Source organism: Lutzomyia longipalpis, chromosome 1 (assembly GCF_024334085.1).
Source record: "Lutzomyia longipalpis isolate SR_M1_2022 chromosome 1, ASM2433408v1".
Classification (NCBI taxonomy): Eukaryota; Metazoa; Arthropoda; class Insecta; order Diptera; family Psychodidae; genus Lutzomyia; species Lutzomyia longipalpis.
In genome coordinates this window covers 14,206,169-14,230,581 of record NC_074707.1, presented here as the reverse complement: position 1 = coordinate 14,230,581, position 24,413 = coordinate 14,206,169, and the positions used below count along the sequence as shown (strand labels likewise).

The 24,413-nt window shown below is 35.4% G+C and overlaps 5 protein-coding genes across 13 annotated transcripts in view; 2 read left to right on the top strand and 3 right to left on the bottom strand.

Moving 5' to 3' along the window:
• Nucleotides 1-24,413, top strand: part of LOC129792487 (STAM-binding protein-like A) — a 781,560-nt gene that overhangs the window by 616,044 nt on the left and 141,103 nt on the right. The window lies entirely within an intron of this gene.
• LOC129792777 (mediator of RNA polymerase II transcription subunit 29) lies at nucleotides 2,246-3,698 on the top strand. Its single transcript, XM_055832137.1, has 4 exons — nucleotides 2,246-2,602; nucleotides 2,674-2,735; nucleotides 2,889-2,973; nucleotides 3,041-3,698. Exons 1-4 carry the CDS (start codon nucleotides 2,396-2,398, stop codon nucleotides 3,260-3,262), a joined length of 576 nt encoding a protein of 191 aa, XP_055688112.1. The 5' UTR covers nucleotides 2,246-2,395; the 3' UTR covers nucleotides 3,263-3,698.
• Nucleotides 3,230-9,283, bottom strand: LOC129792084 (facilitated trehalose transporter Tret1-like). Of its 9 annotated transcripts, none has more exons than XM_055830813.1 (5): nucleotides 8,950-9,283; nucleotides 6,346-6,407; nucleotides 5,661-6,211; nucleotides 3,753-4,577; nucleotides 3,230-3,664 (listed from the first exon to the last, which is right to left on the bottom strand). In XM_055830813.1, exons 3-5 carry the CDS (start codon nucleotides 6,140-6,142, stop codon nucleotides 3,304-3,306), a joined length of 1,668 nt encoding a protein of 555 aa, XP_055686788.1. In that variant the 5' UTR covers nucleotides 6,143-6,211; nucleotides 6,346-6,407; nucleotides 8,950-9,283; the 3' UTR covers nucleotides 3,230-3,303. The 9 variants fall into 9 exon arrangements, with proteins under 9 accessions (XP_055686788.1, XP_055686853.1, XP_055686798.1 ...); XM_055830878.1 differs by having other exon boundaries at nucleotides 6,346-6,372; XM_055830823.1 differs by having other exon boundaries at nucleotides 8,995-9,283.
• On the bottom strand, nucleotides 12,529-17,300 carry LOC129792203 (facilitated trehalose transporter Tret1-like). The gene is made up of 4 exons (XM_055831027.1): nucleotides 16,805-17,300; nucleotides 14,583-15,267; nucleotides 13,178-13,996; nucleotides 12,529-13,108 (listed from the first exon to the last, which is right to left on the bottom strand). The coding sequence occupies exons 2-4, from the start codon at nucleotides 15,005-15,007 to the stop codon at nucleotides 12,769-12,771; spliced, it is 1,584 nt and encodes a 527-aa protein (XP_055687002.1). The 5' UTR covers nucleotides 15,008-15,267; nucleotides 16,805-17,300; the 3' UTR covers nucleotides 12,529-12,768.
• LOC129792227 (facilitated trehalose transporter Tret1-like) lies at nucleotides 19,927-22,720 on the bottom strand. Its single transcript, XM_055831080.1, has 2 exons — nucleotides 21,942-22,720; nucleotides 19,927-21,135 (listed from the first exon to the last, which is right to left on the bottom strand). The coding sequence occupies exons 1-2, from the start codon at nucleotides 22,367-22,369 to the stop codon at nucleotides 20,067-20,069; spliced, it is 1,497 nt and encodes a 498-aa protein (XP_055687055.1). The 5' UTR covers nucleotides 22,370-22,720; the 3' UTR covers nucleotides 19,927-20,066.

Genomic DNA, 24,413 nt, shown 5'->3' with positions numbered 1-24,413 from the left:
AATTGCCCCAGAATCCCAGGATTGTCCAGGATATGACAATCCTGGGATGAGATCCTTAATCTGGAGGTCACTCCATCAATAGCAAGAAGAAGTGACCACGATTCCTAAGAAAAATTCAAAATTTTGCAGTAGCATACCCCCCCCCCCCAGTTACCACCAAATTATCATAATTTGGAGGCAGAAAGCACCTCTCCGACAATATTCATTCCATTCCCGGAGCAATAATGCTAATGCCTGGGAATAATAGCCGAGATTATACAATCAGGGCTCCTGGATGTAATAGCAATAGGGAAGAAATTCCCATGAAGTGTTTAAATTTCGTTCAATTGTCATCCGAGAGCGAACGAGAAAGCGCAATAGAAAAAATTAATGCGTTAGAAAGAGATATCGCTAAAGTTTTCTTGGCGCGAAGCTGAAAACAAGAAACTGACAAGTAGGATAACGCAAATTTTGATTTTACTTTCCTGGATAATTCGTCGTAAAGTAGAATACCGACAGTCTTGGTCTTTATTTTGATTTTTATCTTGATCTTGAAAGGTGTCTCTATCCTAGAATACCACCCCTCATCTCACTTTGCTTGATGTAGCTATAAAAATTTTCATAAAGTGATAAACATTTGATTGAATCGTTAGTTTCTATAAGTCACGCAGAATTGCAAGGATGTCTGTCTAATGCTTGTATTGATTCAATTACGGTCAATGTTCTTGTTGTAAATTACTACCTTTAGAAGTTAAATGACTTTTCTGGGTATTGATACATCAAATAAATTTTTTTCTCTTTTTTTATAACCCAGTTATGAATCAAAAACGAATAAATATGTCTTTAAAAATTTCGTCAAAAATGGGTTAAATGTTAAATCAAGGTATTTAAAATTTTTTTTTTGATAGATTCATATTGAGAAGAATAATTAAATTGAAAAAGCGTGTAGACGATTTATTTAATTAATTTTTTGAGTGACATCAAATTGCCCGATTATCATCATGCAACAAATAAATTAATTAAAGAAAAAATTTAATTAAGAAAATGACAGTTATGAACGCGCTAATGAAATTTTATTTTCAATTTAGTATAAAAATTTTCAATTTTGGTTTTATTGAATCAAATTCATTTATTTTTTGGGAAGGGAAGATTGTGAAAAAAGCCCATTAGTTTCTATATGCAATGCAGCTTTCATAAGAAAAGATTTTTTTAAAGAAATTATTTAAGGAATGATTAAATAAATATTATTCTAATAATTATATCACATTCAAGAAAGTTTGAATATGTTTTGACTTAAATCAAGTATTTCAACGAAATTTTTAAACAAAATGCATTGAAGTCATGTATTTGAGTTAATTTTGATTTAATTTTTCTCCTTTCCCCGCAAATAATAAGTCAGAAAATTAAACTCAAGTCTGCAAACACAAACACATTATCCGAAAACTTCACAAAAAAAAGAAGCAAAAAGCAACACAAATTAGCCCCACACCCCCACAAATTCACATTTCCTTGCTCCTCGCATGATCTTGCAATTTCTGTTAAACTTCCACCTTCGATGCCGCACAAAAAGGACGCCTAAAGCACTCTCGAGGTGGGAACTCGCACTTCTTCTTTTTCAGCCCTATTTGCCACACATACGAGCCTCCTTTTGCACGGTGGTTGGAGACGAAAATGATTTCTCTGTGCGCAAAATACGTGCAATTTGCAGCACTTGCTATTAAAACTTCCACCTTTGCGCTTCCCCATTATTGAATGGCGGAGATGTGAAAAGTTACCCAGCATATGGGGGATCATTACAGATGCCACATTACCTACACAGAGGTTAGATTGGATTTTTCGCTCACTTACCTGCGCCATACGTGCCTTCCCCCACGCCTCCCTTTTCATATTTTCCGTATTTGCTTGTGACAATCAAACGCACAAAGCGAAAATTAAATATTTCTTTTATTTGCACAACTGTTTACAAAAAAGCACCATTTGGCAGTTTATTATTCAAAATTCTTCGGGGCACTTGTGTACAGCGAAGGGGAACCGAAAATTTTAGGCGGCTGCTTTGATTTTTCCCATTTTCCTAGATTTTCTTGCTTTTCAGTTTCTATTACGATTTTCTAGTTTTTTTGAAGCTCTTTGGACTGTAATGTTGCTTTTTCAGTTATTTTATGATTGAAAAATGTGAAAAAAGTGCGAAAAGCGAAATTTTTCAATTTTTGAATTTTGGCGCCTTTTCAATAGTATGGCGTGTCCGAGGAAAATCCAAAGAAGTATCATTGGAAATTTTTTAATGGGATAGAAGTGTTGTGAATTTTCCGGATTTTGTTATTTTCACGTGAAATTAAAAATATTTAGCAATTTTCTCAATTAAAGCGTGACCAACTCTGTGAATTAGGGAAGGAGTTCCAAGAAACACCTGAAGAAGATGAATATGCACGGAATGCCTCAACCGGGTGTCGTACCCAGCGGTGTTGGAGTGTCACCAATAATGATGCAGCAGGCTTCCCCGCAAATGGGACAAATGATGGGTCCAGCTGGTCCCCAGCAGCCTCCACAACCAGCTCCCATTGAGAAGATCGACAACATATCCAAGGCGAAGAGTTTGGTGGGACCTCTGAGGGAATCCCTCTCTGTAAGAGCATCTTTTGACCTTTCCGGAAGGTCTTGTTTTTGGATTTTGTGATTAACTTAATTTCTCTACAGGCTACCATTAAAGCTGCAGCTCAGAATCTTCATCACAACAACATGACTGATATTGGAACAATGTGAGTATTGGGATTAGAATGAAAAACATCTGATCAGACGATCAGATACATCAGATACGAAAATCTCGCCGCATCGCATGAGAAATTTCTCGTCCATCTGTTGAAGCCTTTTTAAAAAGAAAAAGAAATCTGAAAGTGCAAATCCTTTTGCAGAAAAGGAGACAACTCTGCTCCTCCGCGCTTTGACAAATACCTCGAGGAGTTTTATTCTATCTGTGATCAGATTGAGCTGCACCTGGTAAGTCAAAGTTCATGTTGTAGATGGTCAGGAAGATAATTTTTGTCTTTGAACACGTTCTGTTCAGAAAACTTCCATCCAGTGCATCCAACAGAGCAACTCAAGTAATCACTTCCTGCCTCTCAATGTGGCTGCTACGAGAGTTGACCCAATGCCCCATCCACCTCCTGACAATCCCATGCTCTCCTACCCTCAATACCTCTCAACGGTTCGCTCGCAGATCGCGTATGCCAAAGAAATTCACGACACCCTCATCTGTGCTGCCCAGAACATATCTCCGAGCGAATGATAGTTGTATTTAAATGTACAGATCTTATCCCCCCTTTTGGATCACCTCTCAAACCCTCTATTATCACAGCCCATATTCTCAACTGATGCCGTCATACTGTTCGCAATCTTTCCTTCAATTTTCACTTCAACCGGTGCTTCCGGAAGCTTTTTCTGGATGTTGGTTTTTGTAAATTTCTGCCCTTTAGCTGAGAAATGCATCTCAATCTCCTCGAGTGTTCGCTTCTCCGTCTCCGGAAGGCAGAACCAGGTAAATGCGAATCCCACAACACCTATACATCCATACAACCAGGCTGCTCCATCCAGTCCCAAGCTGTGCTCTACATTTAGATAGGTTTTGGTGGTCAGGAAGGCCATGATGTAGTTCAGGGCGGCCGTTATTCCCGTAGCCATACCGCGGGATCTGAAAATATTATAGCATTAAATACTTAATTTTATCTGTTTTGTAAATTTGAAATAAAACGAATAAGAAAGAATCAAATGAGTATTACTTGAATGGGAAGACTTCGCTGAGTAACATCCATGGGATGGCGGAGATTCCAAAACTCGAAAAGAATGACATGAGGAAGAACATGATCATCGGGAAGGTTCCTGTACCGGCGAATTCTGAATCAAGATGCTTATCGAAGGAACTCCAATCGGACGGAAGGACAGTAGATGCGTAGAATGCCAGCCCAAGACATGCAATAGTTGTTCCAGCCATGGATATAAGATAGACTCCGCGTTTTCCCAACTTCCTCACCAGGATCAACATAATGATATTCGCAATGATGCCTACCAGGCCCATAATTACAATGCCACGACTTCCATCTATGGGTGTCCCGTAGGCTTGGAAGATCTGTACCATAAAGGGACGCATTGAGGCAGATCCGGTGAAATTGAGAAAGAAGAATAAGGCCATAACAAGGGCAAATGGCTTCAATGTACGATGCCGGAAAAGTTCCTTCCCACGCTGAAGGAGAGTCTCCGGTGGATGAGTGCAAGTTACTCCCTTCTTCTGGCAAGGTGCGCATTTGTTGCTGTTGACTGAATACTGCTGCAGATCCTTGAATTCATCCTGCACAGCTGCTGGGCTCACCCATCCTCGGAGCCACTGAAGGGATTTCTCAGCTTCCTCAACTTTTCCCTTTGAGAGCAGCCACAACGGAGTCTCAGGCACAAAGCAAATGGCAATGAGGGTGGATAGGGGCACAGCTAGACATATTAGAGCTGCTACTCGCCATGTGACCACTGTTCCCAAGAAGTAAACTATGAAAATACCCATCATTACGGAGACTCCCGCACAGGAAGTTAGAATTCCCCGAATAGACGGTTCTCTGTGGAAAAGATCAATGAAAAGAGCCAGTAAATTAATCTACTTGTTATTTGAGTTGGTGTACCGTGATCTAGCTATATTTATGCGTTTGAATTTGATTTATTACTTTGTAAAACAATTGTGGGGCCCTGAATAGGGGGGCACCACAAGGGGGCTCTGATCAACTCCCCCAGCAACCTCCACCCTCGTCCTCACTTTAAACTATTAGCACTTTGAGCTAACAGCCACCCGCGACCAAGACTCAGCTCCGACTAATTCTACACTCATCAGCACTCTGCTATTCTCTCATCTAATTACTCTCTCAGTGCTCTCCTACATTCTCTTGTGGATTCTCGTATTCTCTCGCCTATTTGAGGGTTTGTAACCTGGGGGCAGAATCCGTTGCCAAGGGGTAGGCAGCCGTTACAGTTTTCCGCCAATCTAAGGGTAATCACTCTATAAGCAGGTTAATATTCGCTGGATAGTGAGTCGGGCGCTACACAATTAATAAAAAAAAATGATCAAACTTAGATTCTCAAGAATGAAGAAAAAGGACTGCAGTTCTAGAAAAATTTTAGAATTTCGAAAATACATAATCTGGAACAAAAATTGGCGTCTTTTGATATTTTAAAGTTAGAAATGATCCCAAAGATTTCTTTATGTGCTAGACAGGCTAGATAGTGTTGTAGAGCTTTTTCAGAGCTTTAATTTGTGCTCAATTTGATTTAGGAGGCTTTATCGGTCAAACAAGATCTTGACCGATTTTCATGTGAAAGTCTGAATTTTATTTTAACGAAAATCTCTTTTTTTTTTTTGAACTTTTGAGCAAAGTTTGAGCCCGATCAGGGAAATGGTAAAACCAACTGATATACCAACTAATTAATTCTAAACCTCTCTAGATTTTATTTTCTAACTTTTCAATAGGATTTTATAGTGCAATAGTTTTTATTGAAAACATTGAGAATGAATTGTTTGTCCACTTTGAATGAACAACATCAATGTATACGGAACAAACACTCCCTATTTGCTCAAATAAACAGAGCCAAATTCAAATCCATCGATCACATTGAGATAAGTTTTGTATGCATCGAAATGGGAAACTTACGATATCTCTCCGACGTAGGTGATAATAGGGGCTTCCATGAAACCCACACCCAGACCCAGAAGAACAGCAGCTGTATACAGTTCAGGGAGTGAATTTGCATAGTAGAGCATGATCCAGGCAATAATATGGGGAATATTGACGAGAATCATTGACAGCTTCCGTCCTAGCGGTTCAGTAACCCATCCCGACAAAACACTCCCAACGGGTTGGCAAATGAACGCGATCGATCCCAGCCATGATGCTTCAACTTCGGTAATCGCGAGGTTTTCCGTTGGATCCAAATTTTCCAGCGTTCCACGCAGGGCTGGGATTACAATCGTAGGGAAGGCAACACTGAGTCCGAGGTCCAGAAGGAGAAAATTCTTAGCTGTACTCGCAAGGATCTGTGGGAGATACCTTCGGAATTTGCTCACTTCCTCCACTGATCCAGCACTTTTTTCACCCTTTTTGAACTCAGATACATTGTAGGAAGATTTTCCCATGATTTTCCTTATTTTCCAAATTGATGAAAAATCTCAAAAAACTGTCTCGCGTCACTTCATCATCATCTTCTGCAAGAAAATTAAGATAAATCTAATTATTGCAAAAGATTTAAATGCAAATGTGGGAAAGAATTTGCGGAATGGCATGTACGATAAGAAAAAAAAGATCCATCAATAAAGTACAAAATGAACAGAAAAATTACCTTGGAGTTTTTGTCAATAACTCGCAGCTTATTAGCAAAATTACAGATGTTTAATTTATTTGCTTATAATTCACGGTAAAAGGGGATTCCATAAAAAGCATCCATTGTTTGGTCATGTTCCATTGAAGAGAAAATAAAGAAAAAAATAATTTTTCTGAGTAATTATCATACAAAAAAGAATCATAAGTATGGAAGTATGTAGGTTCTGACTAACTGGAAACATGGAAGTCTTCTCAATTTATCTATATAGGTACTAATTAGTTGGTATACCACAATCGTGGCATACCAAGTATTGTAATCGTCGGAAAAACCGACCATCTCAGATCGGGCTCAAACTTGGTATGAGCACGTTTTAGACATCCCACATTACGAAAGTGGTGGTGGAAAAATTTTGATCCGGCCGGCCGGCCTCTGCGCCAAACTTTACCTTATAACTCGAGAACAGTAACAGATAGAGACTTCCGGTTTGAAGTTTTCTATAGAAATGTGGGTGTAAATTTTCATTTTTTCGCATTTTCAAAATCCAAGATGGCCGCCGTCCGCCATTTTGAACTACCGTTTACCACTTCCCTTATAGCTAGAGATCTGAAATTTTAGTATGTTGTAGAGCTCAGTGTGATGTTTTCATTAACAAATCATACTTGAAAATCGGTCAAGCGGTTTAGCAAATATGGCGGTCTAAAGCAAAAAGTGTTTTTTCGATATAACTCAAGAACGGCTTGACCGATTTTGACCATCTTGGTATCAAATGAAAGGTATTGAGAAGCCCTACAACTATTTAGAACATTTCAAGTTTCGAAAACATCCGCAAGAGGCGCTAAAAACAAAAACAAAAATTGCCTAACTTTAAGGGGCAATATCTCCGAATCCCGATCATAGATTTCCTTGAATTTTTGATATGTTGTAGCCTGACTTAATATCTTTTACCAGTCCGAAAATGAAGAAAATCTATGTCGCCGTTTAGAAGATATATCCATTTGAAAAATTCTTGAATTTGAAAAGTTCTAAGAGCCATATCTCTTGAACCGCTTGTCCGATTTGACTCAACTTAGTATCAAATTAAAGGTTTTGCAATTATCTACGTCTTTCTAGAACATCAGAAACCTCTAGAACCATTCCTTGAGGACAAAAAGTGCAAAAAACTGTTTTGGTAGAACATAAATCCGCCATTTTGTGTTCTGGAGGTGACCTTGAAATGTATCAAAATATATGTCAGATTATAGCTTATTTCAATACCTTTCCAGAACTAGTCAAGAAATTTCTGTAGGTCTAATAGAACTTAAGATATAAGCATTTTAATCTGTCAAATTGCTAAATTTTACAAAAAAATCGACTTTGCCTACTAATATTACTCACAAATTAAATTACAACGCATAGACTGACCCATCCGCGTTGTGGTATACCAACTCTAATAACTGGACGCGTTATGATTGACTTTCTTTAATAAACTTTCTACATGCGAAAAGGATTCCTTAATTTATGATTAAAAAGCTTTAAGAGCTTAAAAATGAATAAACTCTTTTTTAATTGAACTGATTTATTTAAAAATTTGTCTTATACTTCAAGGCAAGTAGGGTACCTACAGTTTTTTTTCAAATCAACCAAACCTTGATGGTTTTTTTTTACTCCCACCCCGCCCTAAGGTCTTCGGGTGTATTGACCCATGTGGACCGTCAACACATACAATTATAACGCTATCCTATTATCTCTTAGGAATTCTCCTAAGTGTTACCTTGATGGTAATGAATTGAAAATTTGGTAAACATGTTATTTTGTAATAATTTTGGAGAATTTCCATAAAAAACTAATTTAAGTAAAATAATGAAAAGGTCTTTTATTTTTTTATTACACTTAAAATAATTAAAGACAAATAAACACAAATGAATTCAAATCTTTGATTTTAACACTTAACAATTCTTTAACTTTTTAGACTGAAGTCGTGGTTCTAAGAAAGCTATTATTCCTTAATTTAAAAAACACATTTTTATTTTTAATCAAAATAAGAATTAAAAATTACCCCTCTTGACGGTAAAGCTCAATATTAATCATTTATTTATTTAAAAGCAACATTCGCTCTCAATTAATTTTAAAAATTCACCACATTTATTTACATATTTTTTGTGTCTCAAACTAATGAAATTCTGCTAGTTTCTGTTTTAGTGGCACGTTTGAGCAGAAAATTGCCTTTAATTTTCCAACTCACCTAATTGTTTCCGTCCTCTATACAATGTTTATAACGTACTCGTCAAACTAAATGATCAATTTGTTATCTCTTCTTCTAATCTTTTTCATCACAAAATTTTCACGAAATACTTTTTTGCTGTGATTTTCTATGAACACACAAGTACTTTTTTTCAGCTTCCACACTGAGCAAGAAAAACCTCATTTTTGATTAATTAATTTTTATTTGTAACCCATTGAGCTTTGAGTTTTTCCCCCTACCAACGTCTGCTTAAGAAATATGTACAATCTCTCGTGGTTTCAAAGGAGATTTCGCAATATATTTGACACTGATGATCCCCACAACTTTGGTTTTGAGCACACAAGTTAATGAAAGAAAAAAGAGATGAGAGATCTTTGCAAAAATTACACCTGTATACCCACCTGTTTAATAATTCTATTGTAAAGCATAGAATTGTAATTTCTCACCTGAACTACACGGAATAAAAAACACTCACGTTTATTTGAAAGCTTGTGCCGTGTAGCAAAATTGTGCTTTTCTCCTTGAGATTGCTCGATGAAGAGTCAAATTAAAATCTTTGAGTATTGAGCAAGATGGAACTCTTGAACGGCAAATGCTTTTGAACTGAAGTGTGGGGATATTTTTTTTTCCTCAATGAAAAGCTTCGATCGCGCTTCGAATCTGTGATCGAGCGAACACTCTGATGGGAATTGTTGACACGATGAATGTACAAATGCGACTGGGAGGTGGAAGCTCGAGATGCTTCACTGAAAGTAACGAGACACGCATTTTGGGACGGAAATGGGGGATCTCGTGAGAGTTGCAAAGTGACTCAAGGAGCATCTGTGACCTCACACTGTGAGTTCACAAAACTTGATGATTTTTCAACATAAACAACATTTCACCACACTCAATTTTCAACAACTTTATCGTAGAGAAATTATTATTTTTTTTTAAGAAAATTCTCTTTTAAATGATTAATTAATATTAAAATAGAATGATCTTTTTGCAGCAGAAAGGATGGAAAATTAAACAGGAATTAAAAAAAATTGTACCTGAAGAAGGTACAAAAATCATCGAAAATGTAAATCATAAACTATGATGTCGCTATTTCGAGTATTACAATTATAACGAAAACTTCCTAAAAAAACAGAAATTTAATAAATATTTGAACTCCTAATAAGAATACAAGAATTTCTTTTAAATTCACTCAAAATCTCTTAGAAAGCCTCAAGTTTTCCATAATAATCCGATCATTCCTTAAAACTCCGAAATATTCAAACAAAATTTGTGTAGAAATCAAAAATAAAGTATTTTCTTAAATTAAAAGCAACCCAGTAAACAATTAATTGAGTCAAAAAATGCTCAATCATAATTGAGCCAATCAGATTGTTCAATTATGGATTCATAATTAATAAATCAGATCATGACTCAATCTGATTGATGAATTGTTGACTGTAGATTGATAAATTTCAATTAATTTTTCTGATGGTTGCTCAATAATTTCCCCTGCATGGACTCAATATTGAACTCAATAATTGATCAATTTTTAACAAATTTTCGATGAAACCATAGATTTTTATTACTTGTTTTACAAGGTCCGAAAATTTGCTGCATTTTATGAATGTGCAAAAATGACTCCACAACACTCTTCCGCAATTTTAGATTCTCTGCGAAATCTTCACGTTACGCAATAAATTGCTTTCTCATCTCACTGATACAGAAGAATTTCACTTCCATACAGTTGAAAAGCGTGAATTTGCAAAAGAATTATGCAAATGTCCACATTCACGTGTTTTTTTTTCAGTTTGTATTTTAATCTTCTGAATAGATCACTTGGTCAATATTGTTTTGATTTTTTTCTCCTTTCGAGCTCTTTAGATTGCCGCAGGCAACTTCTTTCCAAATACCACAAAATTCACCTTCAGGCCAGCTTTTTTTTGCTCATGTGACGATCATCTGTGATCGCTGTGATTGTTGATCAAACTTTCCATATTTTTTTGCAAGAGAGCGAGAGAGAGACTTTTTGCCCACTCACCATGTGGAGGGGATTTAATTATATGTTATCCATATGCTATTAATGAATTTTGCATAAAGAAAAACTTTTCAAACATTGCTTCGCAGCTGATTTGAACATGGTTGTCCTATATATCTCAAAGATTTTATACTTGCTAAGCTCTCAAAGGTCAATAGTATGACATATTTTTATTGATGCAGGTTAGTGAACTTTTAATTGGAATTTTAAATATTTGGCAAAATACATAATTTAAATGTGCTTAAACAATGATTAGTTAAGGTCATTAAATCTACATAATGTGTACCTTAGATGTGTTTTTTCCGTTTCCTGAAATTCTAGCAATAAACAAAAAAATGCTTTTCTTTGAAGATGAATTCTAGATAAAAAAAAACACTTAAGACTACAAACTAGATAAACAAATAAATTTTCAAGTACAGTTTGTGATTTTTTTAATGATAAATTATTCTGATGTAGTTAGTTCCGCAATACTTCGGAGAATACAGGTATATATTTTTCGTGCTCAATGCGCCAAGGCCAAGGACGTTTAATTCGATGTGAGATGTCGAAAATTGTCAGTGACATCATTATTCTTCTGCAATTTTCGTTTTTTTTTTAAGCTTTACGCCACAATTGATTGAGTGAGTGATTGACATACATATTAGTGGGTATTCAACATACATATCGTGGGTTGCCAAGTACATGTTCTAATAATTGTTGTTAAATACGATTCTAATTTGTTCTAAAAAACAGAATTTGTCTGGCTCTTCATAAATGCAAATTTTCTTGAAATTTGTATTTAAATCGATGAATCTATTTTTTTCAAATTAATAAAATAACGAAATAAAGATAAAAATAAGCTCATAAAACATGTTTTATTTAGTATTTAATTTTTAACTCTGTATCCTTTCTTTAATGGGCCGGTATCTTTGGTTTTAATGGCTCCGTTTTAACCCAGACTTTTCCAAGATTTAGTTTTAAATTTTCTCTAAGCCTTTTTTCAAAATCCTTAAGGTTACTAGGTTAAGCTTTTGTGAAAATGAAAGCTTTTTTTATGCACTCAAAATTATAAAAGAAATTTTTTTGCGTATCTGGGTTAGATTTTCTGCACTAGGTATATAATATTCAGAAATCAACAAAACTTAGAAGAATATTTAGCTTTACTAAGTATATGGAAGTTAATAAAACATAGATCTAATCAAGGCATAAGATATTTCCTAATTTCTTCGACATTATATGGAAAAATCTTGATGGCAATAACTTTGTAAGTTCTTAGCCTTCCGACGGTTCAAGTTAACACGGAAATAACCTAATTAAAAAAAGGAGAAACTAATTTTCCAAGCTAGCTTTACGAGATAATTATTAACAACCCTTTCCTGTCTTGATATGATTTACCCTGATTTACTTAATTGATAGTAATTATCATATCAGTCACCTCGATGATCTTGATTAACTACTTGAAGGTTCTTTATCAAATCCAATGACCGATAAAATTGATCTTTAATTGTTTGATTTCACTTTTAGTTGCGCTTTTTTACATGATTGTGTGTCAGATTTAATGCAAAAGTGTCGGTGGAAGTGTTGCTTATCAATTACGAAACATTCAACCGTGTATTGATCAATTGGCTGCCAGAGTGTCTCTTTTTTTCGTGTCACGATTGGTCACACTGTGGTCTCTCCACAATTGACCCACCGAAGGAGATTGTTGCGCAATTTCACCTCATTACCTGGTGCTTTGTGCAAATTATTTTGTGGTTGGAGAGAAGGTTTCACCTCTTGGCGGATCAGATCAGAAGGTTTCTTTCTAGCAATTTGTTATTCTCGTCACCATTGGAGGTCGTTGAGCTGCTTCTCAGGTTCTCGGTGATATGCATATGTAGGTAGTTAGAAGAAATTTAACTTGCTGGTCAGGTTTCGTTTCGCGAATGTGGAGTTGTTGGGGTAAAAGGGGATGAATGATGGTCACTACTGAAATGTACACTTGAACTTGATGTCTCATATTTCCGGTTTTATATTTTCATACATAGTATCTCTTCCATTTTACATACATTATATATAATCAAAACTAAATGCAAATAATTTATTTGCACGTCGTACAATGTTTCTCTCTAATATTTTATTTTGTACAAAGAAAATAAAGATGAAATTTTATTTATGTAAATTTCTACTATTTTTTCTTTTCACTATTCTTTTTTTCATATTTTGTCACACTTTTACTTCTTATAAACTAGTATTTTTCTGTAAAGGCTTTATTGTCACAGCCATTCAGCCCATTTTCAATACTCTGTTCAACCTTCTCATCAGTGGTTTCGGGAGATTTCTGTTTAATGTTGATATTTGTGAGCTTTTGGGTGGAAAAGTGAATTTCAATGTCTTCGAGAGATCGATTTTCAGTCTCTGGTAGGAAAAAGTAGAAGAAAAGGAAGCCTACAACAGCTATTGCCCCATAGAACCATATCGTCCCGTCCAAACCTAGGCTACGTTCGAGGTTTAAGTACGTTTTGGTTGAAATGAAAATCATTATGTAGCACAAAGCTGCCACAATGCCAGCAGATGTAGCTCGAGCTCTACAACAAACAAATAAAATCATAAAATTTACAAAAAGGAAAAAAATAAATAAAGCTTAAGTTCCTTACTTGAATGGAAAGACCTCACTGAGCAGCATCCATGGAACAGGAATCATTCCAACACTCGTGATAAATGAAAGCATGTAGATCATTACCATGGGGAACGTTCCATCGCCAGGAACTTCTGTGTGCTTATCGAAGGAACTCCATCCAGGTGGGAGAACAGCATTAGCATAGAAACCAATGGCAATGCAGCAGAAAGCTGTCCCAGCTATCGATACCAGAGTAATGAGGCGTTTTCCAATGAACTTCACACCAATCATGCAAACAATGTTTGCCAGGAATTTAAGCAATCCCGTCACAACTGTGGCCCAATTTGGGTCAACAGGAGCCCCATAGGCTTGGAAAATCTGCACAATGTACGGACGCATTCCAGACATTCCACTGAATTGGCAGAAGAAGAAGAACATGGTTACAATGAACATGGGCTTCAAGGTTCTCTTCCGGATGAGTTCTTTCATCTTTTCAATTAAAGTTGGTGGAGGATGGGTGCACGTTAGATCCGCCTTCTGACACGGGTTGCACCGACTGCTATTGATGCTGTAGCGCTGCAGTTCCAGAAATTCCTTCTCAACAATTCCTGAATCAACCCACCCCCTGAGCCATTGCAAGGATTTCATGGCTTGTTTCTCTCGTCCACGCGACAGGAGCCAAAGGGGCGTTTCCGGTACGAAGCAAATTGCAACGACAGTAAAGACGGGAATTGTGAGGCAGATCAGAGCAACTTCGCGCCATGAAACCAGAGTTCCTAGAAGGTATCCTAGGAAGAAGCCAAGAGTTGCTGCTACTCCTGCGCAGGAAGTTAAGATTCCTCGAATTGCTGGTTGACTGTAAATAAGAATAATAATTCTTGTTGTAGGAAGAATGAGCTGAAAATTGGTGAATTTTATTACAAAGTCTGGCTTAAGTTTTCCTAACTTAGGCTTTAGTTCCTAGAGCCAAATTTAAATTTTTTATGTCGCGTTTAGGTTTTATATGGGAAGGCTTCTTAAATTAGTTCAGAATGAATCAGTTTTGAATGTGTTTTTGAATTATATTTATCAATTTCATTGCCTAAGGACGGTTAAATAAAGCTCTTGACCGTTTTCACTTATATAAATTCGTAAAACTCTTCTAAAAGGGAATTTAGCACCAATACAAACCTACTTAGGCCTATTAGTTTTTGAAAACTTAGATCGTAAACCTTAAGTTAAGCTTAAAAAACTTTAAAGCTCCCTTAGCTCGGCTTAAGAAAACTTAAACCGAGGACCAAAAGCTTAAAAATCTAAAAAACATATAGTTTATGAAAACCTAAATCGTACTTAAAAAAAATATAAAAACTTAAGAATTCTACTCTTTCCCAAAAATTAAAAAAAAATCCTTTTAAAGTAAATCCACCATTAGATTCTGAATTATTCTTGTTCTAGCTTCTTACCATATCTCTCCCACGTATGTAACCACAGGAGCTTCCATAAAACCCGTTCCTAATCCCAGGAGAACTGCCGCCAAGTACATTTGCTGCACAGATGTTGCATAGTGGAGGATAAGCCAGGCTGCAATGTGGGGTAAATTAACTAAAATCATGGCATTCTTCCTGCCAATGGGTTCAGTCACCCATCCTGATAGGATGCTCCCAATTGGCGTAAAAATGAATGCCAATGATCCAAACCAAGAAGCTTGTTCGGCGGTAAAATGGAAAATTTCCTCCTCTTTGCTCTCAACAGTCCCGAGGAGTGGTGGGATGGCGATTGTTGGGAATGCCACGGCTAATCCAATATCCAGTATAAGCAGATTCTTAGCTGTACTCGCTAAGATCTGCGGTAGGTACATCCGAAACTTACTAACTTTTCTCTCTTCCATTGCACTTTTCTCTGGGTTTTGTTTGAATTTAAATTGCCCCCCAAGGTAATCGCTCACATCAGTGTCTCTATTGGCATGTACAAATCACTAAAGTTGATGAATATTTAACTGTGATAATCTCTAAGTGGGATTCACTCTACTCGCTGAGTTATGTCTCAGAAAGTTTCCGCAAGTGTCTCAATTGTAAGGAGAGGAAATGTGTTGTTTCAGTGAGGAATTCTACAACACTGCTGGCTCTCATGCAACATTACACGGATTTACTATCAGAAAAAATCATAAAATTACTATTTAGTCAACTGCTTCCTCTGTCACCAGAAAATTCATGGAATTTAATGAGGGTGTCTGAGAAAAAAGTAAACAAATATTCCATTTGCATGTTTAAATAACTCTACTTATATTTTATCAACAAGTTTTATCGAAATCTCACTAACTTTATTACAGTTTTTCAGTCACGAATTAACCCTTTTGCAAAAAAAAATGAATTGCAAAATATGTTTGAATAATTTTTCTTTGTCTCAATTGAAGAAAATTGTAAATAATGATTTTTCTTCTTTAAACATTTGCAAGAAATAAAAAAAATCTGGGTTCATTGATAAACCAGGATTAAAATAAAAGAAAAAGATTAAATTAAAATACAAATTAAATAAATTTTGCTTCTGGGTCAATTTTTATCATTTGCAGAGGAATTCATTTTGTGCACACAAAAGCAAGCGGAAAATTATTAAGCAATTCTATGCTTATCAAGGTAGAACCTCTCTGAGAAGAGATAGGTACACCACATTTATGTATTTCAAGAGGAGAGATAAATTACAAAATTATTTAACCCACACGCAGGAAGTTTTTGAAGCTTTCACGAAGTCTGACTTAAAAGGCTTAAAAGTGTTCTAGAAAAGTAAATTCCCAGCCAAAATTCTTGAAACTTCGGATACTAAAACTCTTCTCTTAACTGAAATTATTTGACTTTTGTGTATTAAATAAAATTTTTTTTTGACTGTTTTCTGCAATTAAAGTCAACAAAAAAAATTTCCGAATTTTTATTCAGTAAAATGCATAATAATTTGCCTTACAAAAGCTTTTATAACTTAATTGATAAAAGCTTGGAAAAGTTCTTCTCAACTATTTGAAATACAATTAAAATGTAATTAAGGCAATAAGTTATCATTCTACATAAATGAATCGCTGTGTTAATATGACAACAAACAAAGAGATCCAAAGACTCATCGTTGGAAATTAAGAAATTACCTACTTAATGCAAGATAATCAACATCACGTGTAAAGCGAATAAATTTAATATACAATTCTCCTTGAGAAAGATCGCATAATTTCACTCAAATGTCAGTAGAATGTCGTCTGTGGCATAAAAATAGTTAAAATTATATACTTTGAATTCTCCTACTACTATAAAAAAGCGCTGATTGAGACAAAATGATAATAATCTCAATGAAAAGCTTTTTTTCCTCAAAGAGCAGGAAATTAATTTTGAATTTACCGCAAATTTTCCACACAAAATTTAATTATTTCATGCACATTGACTGCAATTGATCCACGTTCAAATAAAAAGCTTTTCTACGATGTTAGTTTAACGTAAAATATGTAGTTTCTCTCATTGTTTTGCCTTTGAACTTGTACTCGAAGTTATCACACACAGAGAGAGACAACAATGGGATTTTATTTTATTTTTTAAAGTATAAATAGCAGAGTTTGTTATCGAATTTTCCGGTGACATGAACAGGTGTATATAATTTATCCAGTATTATATATTTTTGCAACTGGAAATTTATTACAAACTAAACTCACATCACTAATATTTTTTGTTGTAAATTCTCAGGGAAATAGTTGAGATTTTTTCTTATTTTTGATTACAAACTTTATAAGAGTTTTTCACGAGGGGGAGCAAAAAGCCCGCAAAAGACACGATTATTCAATATTCAGTAAAATTTAAGCACCAAATCACGGTTGAGTCGTGTAAGAGGTGACGGTTAATTAACAACCACTCTGTTTGGGTGGTTAGCGCGAATTGTGACTCCTCGCGATCGAGCGGCGGATGGAGACTATCTGTCCAGAGGTATATCGCGGTGATTGCAGGCTTTGCGAAAATTGTCCCACCACCCATCGGCACTTTGAGATCGCGAGAGCGGCAGGTGGGAGAGTGCAAAGAGAGACAAATCACGCGAACAAGCATCGAAGACTTGGCAATTTTTTGTGCCATGATCACCTTCATGAAGATTTGGAAGCTCTCTGTGTGACGATGAAAACAGAAAATCTCTCACATTGAGCGGTGCAATCACTCCTCACTGAAGGCCGTGCCACGTGCGAGCTTTTATGCACTCTCGCTGCTGGGAAAGTTTGATCAGACGCTCATACATATGACGATCTGTTTGTAATGTACGTAACGAGTGTTTAGATAAAAATTGCGTGGGTGGAGAAAATCTCAAAGTAAATACAACGACGCGATGCATCTTATTCCTCTACTGATCGCGGATCTCATCGTGAGAAAATTTGAATATTTTTCTTGGAAAATTTGTTATTTTTCTTAAAGGTATTTGTTAAAAAAAAAATCTTTGATTTTTGCTAAGAAGCTTTTGGTATTTTTTTTTTAATTTTGGCTATTTTGCTAAAGAATTTTCGAGTTTTAGCTTTCTTTGTATATTTTTTCCCATATTTTTCAATTCAAAGATAAAGCTTCAAATATATATAAAATTCGCCGAGTTAAAGTCAAAGCTTGAAACAAATAAGGAAAATACGTCAATTCAGCCATTTAATTATCTATTATGGACTTTTCGTTGCTCTTGTGAGCTTTACAGCGGTCAGTGTGCTACGTGACATTGTTAATTTTCGCGAGGCTTTTGTATCAACATAAATAGCTTCTAGTTCAATGCTATTCATCAATGAAAAAGAGCAAATATTCAACAAAATCTTGATAAATAAAAATTAGAGCTTTTAAAAAAATGCTTCAAAAAAATTCTAAATTTTCCATTCTTGCAGTGGAAAGTAAAAGCATGAAAATTCAGATAAGTTTTTTAACCCATATAAAAATTTTTTAGAGTTTTTTCTCGGAGCAGGTTCTTTCATTTTTCCACGAAGCGGGATATGGCGAATTTGGACTTGTTAGAGGCTCGTTAAGCAGGTAATTGGCGTGGCTAATTTTTCTCTTGAACGGATTTGCGGGAAAGTCCCATTAAAAAGCCCAAAATCGACTGAAAATTGAAAGACATGACAATGCGAAAACACATTGTAGGATATTTTTTATGTCTTGTACAAGTTCTACGGAATGTCTAATTGGTCTGAAAAATTTTCTAAGAAACCCAACAAACATTTCATTTGGCTTAAAAGACTAAAAGTTCTAAAAAGGTGTTATAATGGTGTAACACTGAACTTTTTGTCTTATAAAGGGATTAAATAGGCTATATGTTCTACTAGAATTTTGCTCTTATAAGCCATGATTGTAGTTCTCTATAGGACTTCGATATGAGTCTTTTGTTCTCAGGAAAATAATTCCAATAATGTCTTCTTATAAAAGCCTACAGCCCATATAGAACCAATAATCTACAAGAAAATATGTTTCATAATGGGGTATTATAAGATAAATATACTTAAAAGAATGCTTATAGCATGCAATAAGAATTTTATAGAACTGCTTATAGGATTTTTATGAAACCTCTTTCTCCCTTAATGAAAAATTATTATTAAAGTTATATTTTCATTGCTAAATATAAATTATTTTTTGAGATCTAATCGATCTAATACATATGCGCAACAATACATCATCTAGTTGATTTTTCAAAGAAAAAAAAAGAAAATATTTTTTCTCGTATTTAATTAGCATTGACATATCGCCTCTACCATGCAAAAGTATGGTAGCTGAGAAAGGCAATTTTTCACATGAAAAAGTAAATTTGTCGCGTACGTACAATACTCTCTCAAGGGAGATGCGAAATTTTAATAGAGAGCATTTTTGAGGAGCTAACTAGATCGTTATAAGAATTCAATTCTCAGAAGGTTCTAAAGAGTTCTCATAATGTTCTACGAGTATAAAAGTGTACCAAATATCCCGTATACTTCGGTAGAAATAAATTCTAAGGAGTTTTGTTAAATACGAAATTCACACATTTGCCTGGCAAGATATGTGTGTATTCTCAACTCTTTCAGATATGTTCCCGGAATGCAGAGGAAGTTATCCAAGACATATGTTCATCAATTATACATACCTATGAATTAATCATATAATATAATAACAAAATAATTTAATATATAAATACGAAATATGTATAAAAAAAAATCAAAATAATATAGAAAATAGAAAATTGGAAAAAAAATAATAATTAAAAATCTTTTTTAAAATTTTTACGAATTTTTTCGTAAGTTTTATAACGTTCCTATAAGCAGTGCTATAAGTTTCTCATAGTGTATTACAAGACGGCACTAATAAGTATTTCATTTTCTTATAATATTTATTGTAGATAGTTATAAGACTGTTATAGGATAAACCTAGAGAACTCTTGTAGGCCCTTATTAGTGCGCCAGATTGGCTCATAATGGTCTGAGAGACTTATATGAGCTATCTACAAGCGTTCTCTAGGAAATTCATGGTTTTATAAATTTTACTTGAAGTATTCAGTGAGAATACTATAGAACCTATTTTGTTTGTTGGGAAGCTCTCGAAATTATAAATGGAATCTTTCAATTTTTCGGCCTTTGTTCTTCTTCTTTTCAAGGAAAGAAAATTTCTAAATAAAAAGTTACTTTTATTTCTTGTAATTCTTTTAATAAAGTTAGAGGATAAATCAATGAGTACATTTTATCATTTATTCAACATAATTTCCTCGTCATTCACAAAGTCTCTGACTTGCTACATTTTAAACGGAATATTTATAATAATTCGACACTTATTGCAAATGATTAACTGAAACCACTGAGGATTATGAAATAATTTTCTTTTATTTACAAATTGAAGAGTTAAATATTCAACATTAAATATTTACATAGTTTACGTAGTCGACGTGGGCCACGGATTGATGAGCACATTGCCCAGATCTCCAAGGTACTTCATTCATCTCGTTTAAGCGAGTGGAAGGGATTCGTCTTTCTGTGTGCAGGTGGAATACTTTGTGATCTTTTGAATGTGAATATTTGTAATTTTCTGCGTGGTGAAATGCTGCTCAATCTCCTCGAGAGAGCGATCTTCAGTCTCAGGCATGAGAAAGAAGTGAAAAATGAAGGCAATAGCACCCACTGAAGCATACAGCCAGATAACTCCATGCAAGGAGAGTCCTCTCTCGAGATTGAGGTAGGTCTTGGCAGCAACAAAGACCAGGATGTAGTTGATGGCAGCTGAAAGGCCACTTGTTAGCCCCCGAGAGCGAAAGGGGAGGATTTCACTCAGAAGAACCCACGGCAGTGGAGCAATCCCAAAGCTTGTGAGGAAGGAGAGGATGAAAAACCCAATCAAAGGGTAGATTCCTTGTGGATTCTCTACCCGGGAATTTTGATCAAATGAACTAATCCCATGGGGAAGATTCAGGAAAGCATAGAAGCCAATGGAGAGACACGAAATGGCCACTCCTGCCGTCGAAATGAGAATTATTCGCCTCTTGCCAAGAAATCTAATTGAGATCATACAGCAAATATTCCCCGATAGCTTCAAAAGTCCCACAATTACTGTAGCCCAGTTAGGATCAACAGGAACTTGGTACGTGTGGAAGATTTGCACGAGATATGGACGCATCCCAGCTAAGCCACTCATTTGCGTAAAAACAAAGAACATTGTAACGATGAAAAATGGCTTTAGGGTGGATTTTTTGAAAAGACGATATTCCTGCTTTTCATCTTTCTTCGTTGAATGAAACTTCCGTAACTGCTGAAACTCCTCCTGGACATTCTGCCGTGGAACCCAACCACGGAGCCACTGGAGAGATCGAAGAGCCTCCTCTTCCCGTTGACGCGATATGAGCCATATTGGTGAGTCTGGGAGGAAAAGTATTGCCAGGATGGTGAGAATAGGGGTGGCAAAGCATACAAGAGCTGCATTGCGCCAGTTCGTCACGGAGCCTAGAAGGTAGACGATGGAGTAGCCTAAAGTGGCTGCAACTCCTGTTGTTGCGGTTAATATTCCCCTAATGGATGGTTGGCTGGAAAAGAAAAAAATATTTTGTTAAATTATCCAATAATTGGTCAATAATTGATCAAAAATTGAGCTCAATAAACAGACAATCTACTATCGCAAAGAGTGAAAACGTTTAAATTTTATTAAGATATGGGTAAAATTGTCTGAAAAAAATACTTTGAAATTAATGAAAATTCGAAATCTAACATTTTGGGTAAATATTGGTCAAAATTTGAGCAATATTTGGGCAAAGTTCAATGTTAAAATTCTAAAACACACATTCTGGAACAATGATTGTGCTAAAATTAGTAAAATTAATAGTGGAGAATTTGAAAACAATCTTTTTGACCAATATTTGATCAATGTTTTATCAAATATTATCTGTGATCAAATTGACCAAATAATGTTCAATCAATTAGTACAACTTTGAATCAATTAATGACCGCATTGTTGAGCAATTATAGACCTTTTATGTTTGACTTTAAGAACACTCAAAAAACAACCAATTATTTAAAGGTAACTTACTACAGTTCATTCAAAATATTTTCCCAATTTTCAGTCAATAATTGATCAATAAGTTTGACTCAATTTCATATCAATGTTAGTGGAATCTATCATTTGTTTACTGGGTTATGAACAAGAATATAATGAACAGTATAGTCTCGCAGTACTACTTTTATAGCAGAAAAAACCTTTTCTTTCATTAAATTAATATTTTTTTAAAAATATGTTTTTTGGCAAAATTATTTTTTTTTTAAAAATCTAAAATTGTATAATATTTAAAAAAAAATACTTCGAGACTCCACTGTATTTTCATTTAAAATTCTTTACCATATCTCCCCGATATAACTAATAACTGGTGTCTCCATGAAACCAACTCCCAAACCGAGAATAATGGCAGCAGCATACATTTCCTCCACAGAGGTGGCAAAATGAAGCAACAGCCAGGCAATAATGTGGGGAAAATTCACAAAAATCATGGCTCTCTTCCTGCCCACCCGTTCAGTTATCCATCCAGATAGGATGCATCCAATTGGTTGGAAGATAAAGGCCAAACTCCCAAACCAGGATGCCTGAACGTCGGTGAATGTGAGCCCATCACGCTCTCGACGTTCAGGATCAGTTCCCTGGAGGATCGGGATAACAATCGATGGGAACACTATGGACATCCCGATGTCCATGAGGATGAGATTTTTTGCCACACATGCGAGGATCTGCGGCAGAATTGTGCGGAATTTGCCAACTTTTGTGGCTTTCATCGTGAAATGTTTAACTTTCAAAACTATATGGTCACAAATTTACATAATAGATGCTATATGTGCTCTCACAGAGCGCGAAGGAGAGAAGAAAGTCGTAACTTCTCGTGGAAATTAGGGTCAATCTGCGTAAATTGCAGCAAACACGCGGTGTGCACTAGGCGCGCTTTTTCACGTGGAACTATTCGCACATTTCTCACAGGGCAAAAGGCCGCCACAATTCAATGCAAATATGTCCAGTAGCAGTGCTCGACTGGCTTTCGTGCTTTCCTCCACCATGTCGCAAGTGGGGAAAATAACGCCGGATTTTTTTTCCGATGGCTGAGGAACAAAAACAGAACCAAAAGTTATCTAATCGCTCTCCCGCCGAACTGTTGGAGTAAATTTTGTCAACCAGCCGCTTCGGCTTCATTCACACTGTGTAGAGATGAATAAATATATACTTTCTATTTATAGTGACGAATATATTCCCTCTCAGTACTCACAAGCAATTACTATTCGATAGACTAACAAAAAGTAGTTAATACAGAGAGGAGAGTCAATATATGGAATGTTATGTAGGGGACAGTACTTTAAGAGTTTATAAGAAAAATTAAATACACAACTTTATGGATGAGAGAAGGCAAAGATGATAGTCTTCCTTTTAATGAGTCATATAATTAAATTTGATAATTCAGGGAAATTTGTTTATAAATCTCCTCAATTAATTCTAAGAAATAAAATTTGTAAAAAAAAATCAATCTCAAGTTCATTAAAAATAATATTTTTGATACTGGAATACAGGGTGAATTCCAACAAGAAGAATAGCTATGATTGGCTTTAATTTTTTTACCAAATATTTTCAAAATATTTTGAATGAAAATTAATATTTTATGATTACAGTAGGTGCCCCGTAGAACGACGTCCTTCAATTCACCATGAGTCAATTGCTCAAGGATTCGTAAAGGGCACTTTAAGTAATAAAATAGTTTGTTCTAATAAACTATAAATTGATGTTTTAGTTAGACATCTCGTGAAAATCTCTATATTGACGCGAGTTAAAAACGAAAACGTTAAACGTATATCGAGGGTTGGAAAATACACTATACTAAGTCGAGTTAGTATAGTATATTTTTAACGCATTTTTCGATAGCTTTTGATGTCCTTCATCTTCCCTCAAAAGGACAAATTCGAATATTTGTTCCCTACAAAGTTACAGCGAAAACTGTAAAAAATTTTACATAAGAAGCAATGTAAATCTCAAACTTCAAATCGCTCTCCTGAAAATCAACAAAAATGAATTAGTATAGTATATTTTCCAACCCTCGATATAGCAACTGTATTTTTGCTCGTAAATTACTTTTTAAGGTTTAAGGTTCCTCCAATTTACCCCATTTTCACTGCTTAATTATTTATACGATTTTTTCCATTCCATTAAATATTTGAGAATGGGTGAAATAGGAGGAAATCGTTTTCTTGAATGATATTGAATTATAAATCCTCTTTGATCATTTTAGCCCCACGCTCGCAATAAGCTCAAAAAGAACAGAAAGAGGTTAAAGATTATGGGAGAACTTGATAAAAATATCAGAATTAGTACTTTCTTTGCAAAAAACTGTCTATAAACTTGTTGTCTGAGAGTAAAGTTAAAAAAAGTAAAGGTTAAGTTTCGAAAAAGGTTCTTTGTTCTTAATAACAATAAAATTGCTTTCTTTACCTTTGAACGAATTCTGAAGAAAACAATTTAATTGATGCTTTATTGGTGTGCGAATATGGTGTACCGCAGGGATCTGTGCTGGGTCCGCTGCTGTTTGTCATTTACCTCGATGATTTACTGTGTTCCGACTTACTGGGATCTATCACGGCCTATGCTGATGACATGGCGCTCCTCTACAGCGGCGGAACGCGCGATGAGGTCAATGTGGCCATGCAGCGCGATCTCGCATATATTAGGAGATGGCTGGATGCTCATGGGATGGTGCTGAGTACCAAAACCGTCCTGATGGATTTCGGGCGGGGTACCAATCAGCACAATGATCTGGTGAGTCACTCGGCGACCTGCGGGAGG

Coding starts and splice junctions, on each gene's coding strand:
- LOC129792084 (XM_055830813.1), bottom strand. CDS start 6,142: ATGGGAAAATCTTCCTACAATGTATCTGAGTTCAAAAAGGGTGAAAAA. Junction 4,578..5,660: donor ACCTACGTCGGAGAGATATC/GTAAGTTTCCCA, acceptor TCTTTTCCACAG/AGAACCGTCTATTCGGGGAA. Junction 3,665..3,752: donor AGCGAAGTCTTCCCATTCAA/GTAATACTCATT, acceptor TAATATTTTCAG/ATCCCGCGGTATGGCTACGG.
- LOC129792227 (XM_055831080.1), bottom strand. CDS start 22,369: ATGAAAGCCACAAAAGTTGGCAAATTCCGCACAATTCTGCCGCAGATC. Junction 21,136..21,941: donor AGTTATATCGGGGAGATATG/GTAAAGAATTTT, acceptor TTTCTTTTCCAG/CCAACCATCCATTAGGGGAA.
- LOC129792203 (XM_055831027.1), bottom strand. CDS start 15,007: ATGGAAGAGAGAAAAGTTAGTAAGTTTCGGATGTACCTACCGCAGATC. Junction 13,997..14,582: donor ACATACGTGGGAGAGATATG/GTAAGAAGCTAG, acceptor TCTTATTTACAG/TCAACCAGCAATTCGAGGAA. Junction 13,109..13,177: donor AGTGAGGTCTTTCCATTCAA/GTAAGGAACTTA, acceptor TGTTTGTTGTAG/AGCTCGAGCTACATCTGCTG.
- LOC129792777 (XM_055832137.1), top strand. CDS start 2,396: ATGAATATGCACGGAATGCCTCAACCGGGTGTCGTACCCAGCGGTGTT. Junction 2,603..2,673: donor CTCTGAGGGAATCCCTCTCT/GTAAGAGCATCT, acceptor ATTTCTCTACAG/GCTACCATTAAAGCTGCAGC. Junction 2,974..3,040: donor ATCAGATTGAGCTGCACCTG/GTAAGTCAAAGT, acceptor CGTTCTGTTCAG/AAAACTTCCATCCAGTGCAT.